This window comes from Astatotilapia calliptera, chromosome 7 (assembly GCF_900246225.1).
Source record: "Astatotilapia calliptera chromosome 7, fAstCal1.2, whole genome shotgun sequence".
Lineage (NCBI taxonomy): Eukaryota > Metazoa > Chordata > Actinopteri > Cichliformes > Cichlidae > Astatotilapia > Astatotilapia calliptera.
Window position 1 is genome coordinate 27578428 of NC_039308.1, and position 12632 is coordinate 27591059.

General features: G+C 40.4%; 1 protein-coding gene across 2 annotated transcripts in view; it reads left to right on the top strand.

Moving 5' to 3' along the window:
• The window catches only part of LOC113025921 (tankyrase-1-like), a 112550-nt gene that overhangs the window by 74635 nt on the left and 25283 nt on the right, over window positions 1-12632 (top strand). For both annotated transcript variants that reach the window (XM_026174178.1, XM_026174179.1), the window contains 4 exons: window positions 331-502; window positions 2542-2621; window positions 10268-10413; window positions 10532-10697. In XM_026174178.1, the coding sequence (XP_026029963.1) occupies window positions 331-502; window positions 2542-2621; window positions 10268-10413; window positions 10532-10697 (564 nt within the window). The remainder of the gene's footprint in view (window positions 1-330; window positions 503-2541; window positions 2622-10267; window positions 10414-10531; window positions 10698-12632) is intronic.

Sequence of the window (12632 nt, forward strand, 5' to 3'; positions counted from 1 at the left end):
GTTGTGGCATGTTTTGTTATTCAGTTGTGCTGAGGCTTGTCACATAATTGTGTCCACATTATCATATTTGTTTACATATTTCAATAATTAAACCAAAAAAAGTCTTGTTTTTGTATATTTTTCTGGACCTTTTGTGAGATGAGGTTAACGTACAGTTGTTTATTAGTGTCTCATTTGGAAACGAGCTGACCTTATTTGGAACATTATTATTAGTAAGCACTTCATCAGTAATAGGAGAGTCATAAAATTACAGATTCAGATATTTTTTTGAATGACTGTAACTGCAGACGTCCTTTCTGAATCATTATTCTGAGGTCTTTGTTCTTGCAGGTGAATGCCCTGGACACACTGGGTCAGACGGCATTGCATCGTGCGGCGTTGGCAGGCCACCTTCAGACCTGTAGGCTGTTGCTAGGATACGGGGCAGACGCCTCGCTGGTGTCGCTGCAGGGCTTCACCGCTGCTCAAATGGGAAACGAAGCTGTTCAGCAAATACTCAACGGTAGGCCACCCGTTTGTTTCTGTGGGGGCTGCTGAGTGGGTGGGTGGCTGTGCGTGTAGAAGCGTAGGTGATGTGTTTTGGTTGCTATGCACCAGTTGCAAATAGTGGGATTAACTGGAATTGTTTTTGTGAAGGCCAATATTGATATTTTCAGACTGAAGGCGCAGATTTTAACGCAGAGTGAGCCAACTCACCTGCTCAGATCTGGAAGAAACTTGGCATCACGGTATCTAACTCCAGGGTTTCCAGGTTAAAGGAAATCAGTTTTTAATGGGGGCCTAACCCTTGAAGCTCTTTTCTGAACTCAGTGGTTTCATTCATATTTCAGGCTTGCTTATAGAACAAAATGACTGCATCAGGATTTAGTGAGGATGGGCTCTGCTTGTGCAGCTACATTTGGGAAAACTGAAAAATATTCCAATATTCGTCAAAGCACATCTTTATTGATGTATTCTGAACTACCAAAGCTCATCTTTGTGGATACAGAAGAAGTTGTCAGATGTCGTCTTCATCGGGGAAAGAATTAAAGCCCACAAATAAAACTAGACCAAACCACTTATTGGTCTGTACAGCTCCACATTCTTTATATTAAGCTGGACACGAAATCCATCAGTTATTACATAAGTACTCGAGTCCCCTTAAAGCAGGAATTTTCCACAGGCACTAAGAACCTTTGTAAAGACCCGGTTTGGGGTGAATTAGCCTACCTGAAAGTGGGGCTTGCACTGCTGAACGTCTCTGATTCGTCATCAAATCTTTAGAAATTTTTCTGCTCTACTTATTTTCCATAAAATATACTACGGTCCAAACTCTGGACATATTATGATTGCTTTGAAATGTGTATCAAAAAGGCCTGTCCACATACCTTCAGGCCTTTTCTCGCATATTGGAATATGAGGCAGTATTTTAACATAAGTAAGTCAAATTACGATAAAAGCCTGAAATTTTCACTGGACTTTTCCATCATAAATTTGAATCAATATCTGTAATTTCAGGCTGATACATTTAAAAACAACAAAAAAAACAGAAAAAAGTCTGCATATTGGCTAGCTAACATATTTAGTATATTTTCCAGTTTTTTCGTTTTAAGTAATAATAATAATTAATAAATGTCTGGAAAAATTTTTTTGATATATGAAGCTATATATAATTTTATACCTCCACATTTTGGACCATAAGTGAAAGGAGAACACCTGCAGTGATTTAAGATGGAATAATGGAATAATAATCTTACAGTCATCTCTGCAGCAGATAAAAAGCAAAAATTGTCAATTCTAATCTGTAATTGTAACATTCAAACTTGGCTTCACAGGCCTGTTTCAATTACAGGTCGAGCTTACACATTTTAAATGAAATGAAAGCAAGGACAAAGCAAAAAAAGCAGAAATTCGAAGAATGTAAAGCTTCTGATTTCACCGAGTGGAGGAAATTGGGACAAAAAATGGTCTAAAGCTTTTCTTTAAACTGACAATGACTGCACGACCAATGAAGATTCACAGCACACGGTTATCTCATAGAAAATATTGTGTGTTTAGTTGCTTCTGAGGCAACTCTGGAAATCTAGATTTATGTTGTATCTCATCCTCTAGCCCTATGCATAACTACTGATTTGTCTTTTAAATGACAGCGAGTGAATTGAATACGGCATCTGTAGCTGCCTTAATTGTAGCAGCTGTGTCACCACAGTCGGTTTATCTGCAGCAACCAGTAGACACACACTCTCATAAAGGCCTAATATGTTACTTTTGTTTCCTGTTGGTTTGCACTGCATTGCAATTATCAAAGAACAAGCAAAACAACAAAAATAAGTCTTACAAATGTCACCTGGAAGCTTTTCGAAACGGCCGTCCTAAAGTGCACAATGTCTTCCATTAAACATGGCCGTAAATTGACGTGCGTACGTAGGATGAAGTGAATAACGGCAGGATAACGCCAGCTTTATGTTGTTGTGTTACAGTCAGCCTTTCATTAATGTTCTTCCAAAGCATGTGAAGGCTGTTTTTGCTGTCTTCATGATTCTTCTGTGTTTGCTGCTGTAGAGAATGTCCCAGTGAGAAACTCGGATGTAGACTACAGACTTCTCGAAGCTGCTAAAGCCGGTGACCTGGACACTGTCAAGGTAGATGACACTTTGAAAATGACAATTTGACATTGTTGCCTGTGGGGTGTTATGCTGCAATCACAGGAAAATGCTGGAGACTGTAGCATGACCAAAGTTATTGTGACTGCAATCGTGCTTGAGATGGTTGCTTCGAAGATGAGGACCAGGACTGTGACCGTTTGCAGTCGGCTGCCATCTTCCAAACAACATCAGTACATCAGAATTGTGAATTGTGAAAAAATGGATGTGGAGTCAGTCTGCCATCAGTCTGGGATTAAATGGGGTCAAGTTGGCACTCTGTAATAATATGGTGATTAAGTGATAAATAACAGATCTGTTGCCGTCTTCCTATTCATTCACAGTCTGAGCACCTAGAAACTCTCCACAAATACTGACATAGTTGCTGCAGGGTGGCAATTTGACTGTCAAATGACATAGGTACGCTGCAGCTTTGCTTTTATATATAGCCTCTGGTCAGTGTAAATATGGCAAATGCAAGGATCAATCAACCTACTTGTCCACCTATCTTCATACTGTGCCTACTAGAGCAGGGCGATATGGCCAAAAATATTTATCACGATATATATTTGAAAATTTGCGATAACGATATAACTGACGATATAATTGATGCGAGACAAAATACAACTCCACAACATTACTAGCGCAAAAAGACAACCTATCATTTATTTTCACTTAAACAAGAAGCTGGTTTTTATGTACATTAAAGCTTTATAAAATGTAACAGTGCAAATGCAAATTCCTTGCTGAAAGTTTAACCAAAAGGCATTTCCAGTAGAAATGGGCTGACATATCCTGAGCATAACCATGTATAATATCCACTGAAGTTAAAAAGAGGTGCTTTGCAACATTAAACTGCAGTGTGCAGTACGTATTTTTCGGACCATAAGGTGCACGGGATTATAAGGCACATTAAGCGAAACAAAGCAGTCAGATAAATCAAACTTTATTAAACTCATTCTTCTTGCTTCCTCCACTTCTGTACCATTGATTCATTAATGTTGAATTCTCTGGCAGCTGCTCTATTCCCATGTTGTTGCAGTATATTAATGACTAACCTCGTATTGTGGATGGATTATCTCAGTTGTTCTCCTGACTGAAGTTTGGTCCTTTTACAGCATCCTGCCATGCGATTGCATTTGTCTCTAACCATGAGGAACCTTCACGTTAACTTTTATAAGTGGAAAAGTGTTAGTGTTCGTCCTCCAGCTTCACTGTTTATGTTATGCTAATATAGCTGTGTTGCTAGCGATCACGTAGCACATAATTATATACCAGCTAGCCCAACTTCAGTAACCCTACAAACGTCACTGCTGTTTAGTTTCCTGTCTTCGTTTATGTTGGAAGTGATAGCAGAGCTGTACGTTTGATTTTTTTCAGAAATCTCTCAGTCAGAACATGCAATATCATGTTTAGGTAACTAGCGAAACTAGCGAGCTAACTTCCGCTAGCTTCCTGCTAGCTTCTAACTCCGTTAAATGTAATACATTTTGTTTTCATGGATGCCTGGAAGTTAAACTTCATAGTTACACCTGGTAAAGCAGCAATGCTGATCGTTTTATTAAAGATGAAAGAATTTAGACAGTTTTTAACTCTTAGTGATGCTGCAGTGTTCGTTTGACCTGAAGTTTACGGAGTTTAGGACCCAGATTACTCCCAGATTTAAGAGCATCTTAGTCCGACAAATACGACAATAACGACGGCCGCTTGCATGTTCTGCAAAAAAATGTGCTTTGTCGTGTATCTGACGGACAAACGCCAAACCAGTTCCACATCACTGAAGTTGCACCATTTTTACAAACCAATTCTGGTTCATCTGTTTCACTCAACAATCGGCCATGTGCGTATGAAAACAAAGGCACTGCGCATGCGCGTTTTACTCATATTCTATCGCGATATTTTATTTTCCTATCGTTGCCTAACATTATACCGGTATTACCGTGAACGGTATAATATGGCCCAGCCCTAGTGCCTACCTACCTTTTTTACTTTAGTTTGACTGAGTGATTACATTTACTTTAGCCATTGTGATCATTTGGGTGAAGGTCATCATGATAAGCTGCATGCCAGTAACACTGGATACTGTATATTACATCTGTGTTTGATAAAGTAATAAATCCTTAAAATATTTATGTCCAAATGAATTCCAAACCCAATGGTCTAACAGTTGAAAACAGCTCATTTTTTAAGGCTTAAATGAGGAAAAGCCAGTGACCCGTTCTTCTCCTAACAATCAATACTGCCTTAATAAGAAAAATGGAAATAGCTGATATGGAAGGACATTGATTTAGCAGCTTCAGTGTGTTTAATGACACTGATCATGGAGGGATTATTTGCTCTGAGGGAGCAGAAATATTTTTAATTGCTCCATTATGGTTTGGCGCTAATGAGGAGTCTGAGAAAAGCCATGTGAAACTGGACTAGCTGCTTTTGGCCAAAAGCAGTAGGTTCTGTGGCCACAGTGTGGTCGGTAATGAAAACTGAAGAAAAGTTAGATCGGTTGTCCTTAAGTTAGTATATTTCATTAGAATGGAGCAAGAATGGAGGCCTTTATCAATAAACTGTAAGGGGAGATGCAGAAGAGAAACTGTTGAGCTAATGTTGCATCTCTGTGGGAGAATTTGATGTCCACAAACACAGGTTTTAATTAAAAAACTCCTGACCTTTGTGACTGTTCCTGTTGGTCTCACTGAGTCAAAGTCTTAGTGATTTCTGTTAAATGTCAGTTGGATGTTTTCTGTATTTGTATTTGCTTTATTCCCCTTATTGATGATGATTGTTATGAATAAAGAAATAAAGACAAAGGCTACGTTCACACTGCAGGTCTTAATGCTCAATTCCGATTTTTTGATCAAATCCGATTTTTTTGTCTCCTCGTTCACACTACAAATAAAATGCGACAGCAAACGCGCTCTAGTGTGAACGCTCAAAGCGGCCCGCATGCGCAAAAGAAGATGTCACACACAACGCGCTCTGTTTAGACCAAGAACAAACAGTATTGTTTGACTGATGGCCGTTAATATAAAGACTTCGGACTTTACGTTTCTCAATTTTTGCTTTAAGTTATTTTGTTATTTACATAATAATGTAAATAACCTAATAATGATCCTTATTGCTGTTTAAGAGAGGAGCGGTGCTTCAAAGGATAGCTGTAGATTTCTGTCAGAATCTGCAGATTATACAGTACAAATAAAATGTTTACGTTGTCTTCCCAACAGTTTCACTGACATCTACACTGGATGGCCAGGAAGCGTTCGCGATGTCTTCTCGGGCGCTTCTCTGGCGCTGATAATTGGCTTCAGTCTTGTGTCGGTGACGTAAAAGGCGGATTTAATGCGACTTGACCGTTCAAACATCAGTCGCTTTCTAAAACATCGGATATGTATCGGATTCAGTACCACATACGAAAGTGACCCAGATCGGATTTGAAAATATCGGATTTGCGCCGTTCACACTGTCATAGCATGATCGGATATGGGTCGCATAGGGTCAAAAAAATCGGATTTGATGCGCTTTCGCCTGCAGTGTGAACGTAGCCAAAGACTTTATCCCTAATAAAGGCCACATTTTACATCTCATAAGATTTCCACAGAGACCCTCTGCTGCAATTGGTATCTGGCTCACTCACGTTTAAAATGTCAAGACCTGGTAACAGTCGCCCAACCGTCTGACAGAAGGTTGTTTTTTTTTTCTTCTGATTGAAATATTTTGATTTAAAGTGAAATGTGGTGTCTTCCCCCACACAGACAGACAGTAATGGGGTTATGTCAATGAAGAGGGTCCGGGAGTGCCTGAAATGTGATGCTTTGACAGGCTGGCAGAAGATTGTAGTGGAAAAGGAGATGAGCTCGGGTCGGGCTTTCTCTCAGCCTCTTGTTTCCTGACACACAGACAAATCAGGATTAATAGTCTCGCCAAGTAGCTGATTGGCATTTTTAAAAAATCGTGGGCCGATCCCTGTCATCTGATCAAATGTTGAGGAGGTTCACACTGAAGTGTGATATTCTGCTAGATGATGAAACTGGACAGAGGCAAATTCTGTCATTCAGGAACATTTTGTACTTCAGTCAGAGCTCTAACCATTGTGACAGTTTGTGTAGTTATTTTTTGCTCTATAATATACGTTTCCCAGCCACTTTATTAGATACACAAAAAGCTCGAGCGCTTCATCTGCGCCACTGACAACTTTGTTCCAAGGGTAATTGAAAATCTTGGACCCATTTTATCTTCAGTTCTCCCAGCTGTGAGAAATCTTGGAGTTACTTTTGATCAGGCATTCGGTTTTGATAAGCATGCTGTTCCAGAATTTTGCTGGAAGGCTTCTCGCCGGCTCCTCTAAAAGCTCTCATGTGGCACTGATTCTGTCCTCTTTACACTGGCTTCCCTTATCAACGGTGATCACTTGCAGAGAACTTCACAATCAGATGCCTCCAGATATTAGTGAACTGCAACATCCATACGTAACTAATAGGTCAGTGATGTCAGCTAATCAGTGCTTGTTGGTGATACAAAAGTATGCAGGACAAAAGGAGACCATGGTTTTGAGTTTGTGGCTCCCATCTTGTGGAACTTACTTCCCAAGGACTTGAGGTCTATGGACTCTATAGATGCCTTTAAAAATAACAGCCACCTGTGAAAGTTTGCTTTTGTTTAGTTCTTTTTTTCCCCCATTTTATTAAATAATTTCCCCCAGGGATCAATAAAGTATTCTGATTCTGATTCTGATTAATTGTTATATCTAATTTTATATTTCAGAGCACTTTTCTTCAAGTGCCATATGAATAACCTGTATTTACTTGTAACTTTTTAACTGCTCATTAACTCTAATCTAATCAGCCAATCACATGGCATGCATTTAGGCACATAGACATGGTCAAGAGAATCTTTTTAAGTTCAAATCAAGCATCAGCATGGCAAAACAAGGTGATTTAAGTGATTCTGAGCATTTGTCTGAGTATTTAAGAAACGGTTGGCAGTTCTCTGGGTCAAAATACCTTTTTGATGTTGGAGGAGACCAGGCTGTTTTGAGCTGATTGGAAGGTAGCAGTAACTAATTTTTACAACTGAGTTATGCAGAAGAGCATCTGTGAAAGCACAAGTAGTCAGACTTCGAAGCACATGGTACACAACAGCAGAAGACCACACTGGGTGCCACTCCTGTCAGCTAAACTGAGGATACAGTGGACCCAGGATCACCAAAATTGGACAACAGAACGGTCTGATGAGTCTCAACATGAAAACATGGATCCATCTATCCTTGTATGAGTGGCTCAGCCTTATGATGATAGTATAATGGTGTGGGGGATATAATTCTTAGCACCTGTGTGATATTATCTGATCAGTATGGACCAAAATCTGTTTCGAGCACCTTGTTTCATCTGTATTTGGTCAATAACAAAAATACAACTCAATACTTTGTAACATAACCTTTGTTGGCAATAACAGAGGTCAAACGTTTACTATAGGTCTTTACCAGGTTTGCACACACAGTAGCTGGTATTTTGGCCCATTCCTCCATGCAGATCTTCTCGAGAGCAGTGATGTTTTGGGGCTGTCGCCGAGCAACACGGACTTTCAACTCCCGCCACAGATTTTCTATGGGGTTGAGGTCTGGAGACTGGCTAGGCCACTCCAGGACTTTCAAATGCTTCTTACGGAGCCACTCCTTTGTTGCCCGGGCGGTGTGTTTTGGATCATTGTCATGTTGGAAGACCCAGCCTGGTTTCATCTTCAAAGTTCTCACTGATGGAAGGAGGTTTTGGCTCAAAATCTCACGATACATGGCCCCATTCATTCTGTCCTTAACACGGATCAGTCGTCCTGTCCCCTTGGCAGAAAAACAGCCCCATAGCATGATGTTTCCACCCCCATGCTTCACAGTAGGTATGGTGTTCTTGGGATGCAACTGAGTATTCTTCTTCCTCCAAACACGACGAGTTGAGTTTATACCAAAAAGTTCTACTTTGGTTTCATCTGACCACATGACATTCTCCCAATCCTCTGCTGTATCATCCATGTGCTCTCTGGCAAACTTCAGACGGGCCTGGACATGCACTGGCTTCAGCAGCGGAACACGTCTGGCACTGCGGGATTTGATTCCCTGCCGTTGTAGTGTGTTACTGATGGTGACCTTTGTTACTTTGGTCCCAGCTCTTTGCAGGTCATTCACCAGGTCCCCCCGTGTGGTTCTGGGATCTTTGCTCACCGTTCTCATGATCATTTTGACCCCACGGGATGAGATCTTGCGTGGAGCCCCAGATCGAGGGAGATTATCAGTGGTCTTGTATGTCTTCCATTTTCTGATGATTGCTCCCACAGTTGATTTTTTCACACCAAGCTGCTTGCCTATTGTAGATTCACTCTTCCCAGTCTGGTGCAGATGTGATGAAGATTTGAGGCATGTTGGCAGTAATTGTTGGTTGTGAGCTCAGGTTTTATAATCAGAACCCAAACTTAATCAAGCATTCGATTTATTATATATTATATTAATTTTTCAGAATGGCAGGAACATTAAAAAAAAAGAGGAAATATTTGAGAATGAGTTTTGTTGATACTACAATAAATAGAATAAGCCCAAAAACATTTGGGCAGTGACACCATTTTCAAGATTTCAAGCTTTGAACAATTTGTTTTTCCAGGAGTTTAAAAAAAAATCATACAAAGTCTCTCGATTTTCATAGGTTCAAAATAACCCGATTGATAATAAAATGTAGAATATGAATAAATTTTATATTTTCTCTTGAGGAACCAATGAATCAATCCACCAATCGCCCACTCTTTAAACTGTGTTCCTGTGTGCTAACCAGGTTTTCACATTTATTTCATGCTTTTCGTGTTTTGTAGAATTCGTGATCTGCTCAAGGGGCTAATAAAAAAAAAAAACTTCTGAAGAGAAGTTTAATGTGGAATTTAGTGCCAGCAGGATTTAAATTTATCTCCTGTAAAATAAGATGTCAAGATAGTAGAAGAAACCTGTAAAATAAGCCCCCCACCAAGCCCATCTTTACTGCTGAACTAAGGTGTAATTGAGTTTGAAATCACAGCAAAGAACAAAAGTAGCAGCATTACCCACTGTGAACAGACACACAGTAATATTGATATTATAAGGTTTTTTAGCATTATTCGCAATTAGCCGGAAGTATACAGTGTGTTTTTATTGCTAATCCAAAATTCCACATACCATTTTTTTCAGTTCCTTTTTCTGTCTGTTTCGCACATCATGTTAACATAACGTTTCTGTTGGACCAATCACGGCGCAACTAGAGACAGTTACAAGACTCGTGCATCTGGGGAGCATCTTTAGTTTTGTAACGATCATTAACTAAATTCTCAGGCAAAAAGAATAAAATTAGATAATATGAAATTAAGTAATACCTGAGTTTTTATAATTGTTTTTACAGGACTCATACATGCACAAAAACTCATGGAATTCTATCTAATGGTTGTGGAAACATTCCTGCTGTCGTACTAGAAAATTTAACAATGAATATTTTTGTGAAACCTCTTGAAATCATTTAATCTTAAAAAAAATCATGAATAAATAAAAAATGGAATAAGATCAAAAGAAATCCTGGTTGTTTTTGAGCTGCACCTTAATTTGACTTGGAATTATTTTAATCTTCTTTTTCCTCCGCGTGTCTCTGCAGTCCCTGTGTACGGCTCAGAATGTGAATTGCAGAGATCTGGAGGGACGGCACTCTACCCCTCTTCACTTCGCTGCCGGCTACAACAGAGTGTCCGTGGTGGAGTATCTCCTGCACCATGGGGCGGACGTGCACGCCAAGGACAAAGGGTGAGACACTTGTGTTGGGGTGTGACTTTGGTGTAATTTTGAGCCAAGTTCGTTTCCGGCACCCATCAGAGAGTCTTGGAATAAAGTCGTGGAGTAAAATGACTGTCTCCCTCTGCAGCGGTCTGGTTCCCCTTCATAACGCCTGTTCGTACGGTCACTTTGAGGTGGCCGAGCTGCTGGTCAGACACGGAGCCTCGGTCAACGTGGCAGACTTGTGGAAGTTTACGCCGCTCCATGAAGCTGCAGCGAAGGGCAAATACGAGATCTGCAAACTGCTGCTTAAGGTTTGTCTCTTTCTTAACACCATGCTGATGTTCCTATATATTTAAAGCAGACTCAGTTTAAGATAAGACGGCCCAGTGTTTTTGCACCAAGTTTGAATTAGAGGAGGAAATCGCCTCCAGAACCACCAAGTGTGGTAAGATCTTCATTGGATCTCATTGGATGTCAGGTTTCTGATATTTATGGCCCATGTGAAAAGAAATCCAACTCTCTGAGCCCGAATGCAACATCAACAGACCCGTTGAGAGAACTAAATGTTCAGGAGTGTTTATCCAGTGAATGGTCGTTGGCACAAGTGCAAAACGGCTTGCCCTCGAGTTGCAATAATCATACGAGTGCCGCAGCTCTCTCCGTCACTTTCTCCCATGGGTATGTCTGAATGAAGCCATGAGCCATTAATTTCTTAATGACCGAATGCCACTTCTGTGACACATACCATGTCTGAGAAGGGCTTAATTGTGCCATTTGCTGTGACCTCACATTGCTCCTTTTCATACTGAAGCCTGTGGGATAGAAATATTTAATTTTTGATGCAGCTTTAATGTTCTGTAAACAAGCACTTTATCCTTCTCCAGACAAGTTCACCAAACAGTGTTTACAAGACGCGGTGAGCCGGGGCTCAGCGAAACTCAGAAATCAGTCATGTCTACGGAAGCAAGAGCTGGCAATGAAATGATAGCACATCTGTTACTAATGCAATTAATGGCATCTGGTGCTGTGAATGCCTTGTGAATAATGGGTGTAAGTCAGCATGTACAAATCAACGTTATGGAGCCGAGGTTTTTCCGGGATTGGCATTTGGAAAATTGGGTGCAAACACTCACTGAAAGGTATGACTTGTGCTCTGTGCGAGTTTTGAACCCGGCCGGGATCAACTCCGACCAATCCAATTACAAAGCTGAAAATATCTGTTGTGTAACACTGAATTGTCACATCTCTTTGAGGCTAAATGAATCCTGTGAAATGTTGCAGTTTCACAGCTGAATGCATTTTTGTTTTTCCTATCACAAACACCTCCAGACGAGGTTACGTCACCACTTTGCCGTTGCCATATGGGGCAGCATAAATTATTAGATGAACACAGTTGAATTCACACACACACACACACACACACACACACACACACACACACACACACACACACACACACACACACGGTAAACGCAGCACACGGAAAAACAAGAGAAATTCATTACTTTATTCATAATTACATATTGACTGTATAAAGTAGTTTGTAACAGATGTACTTAGGAGTATTAAAGGATGATTAAAAATAAATGGAAAAGAAAACAATGAATTATGAGATAAACGTCCTACACAGCTTGTACGAGGTAGTGACACAGTTGTGTGAGCAGACAGCAGCGTAAAACACAAAAGAAGTGTAAGATTGTCGTGGTCAGGCTGTGAAACTGATACACAGCAGTGTTCACTGAAAACTTTGGGACTAAGAGGTGCGACAGTGCAGCAGAGGTATCAGTGATGGTGGAGGGGAGTGGCTGTTGTGTGGAGTATTAGGGAAGGTGACAGCTCTGGGGAGAAATTAGCTTGTCGGTCTGGCTGTGCAGGAGTACAGAGAGGTGCAGACTAAATATGCACTGCCTGGTGCAGTGTGAGAAATGGTGAATGATTTCCTTCCTTGGGGCGGTGGCATTTATCGGTTTGCATTATATTGAATAAAACTGACCTCGCTTGCAATAAAAACTTGTTTAAGTAATTAATCTAACAAAAAAGTTCAAATTATCTGGTTCCAGAAGAATGAGCGCTTCTCCATATACAGTGGGGCAAAAAAGTATTTAATCCATTCACGCCACCGATTGTGCAAGTTCCCCCACCTAAAATGATGACAGAGGTCAGTAATTTGCACCAGAGGTACACTTCAACTGTGAGAGACAGAATGTGGAAAAAAAATCCATGAATCCACATGGTAGGATTTGTAA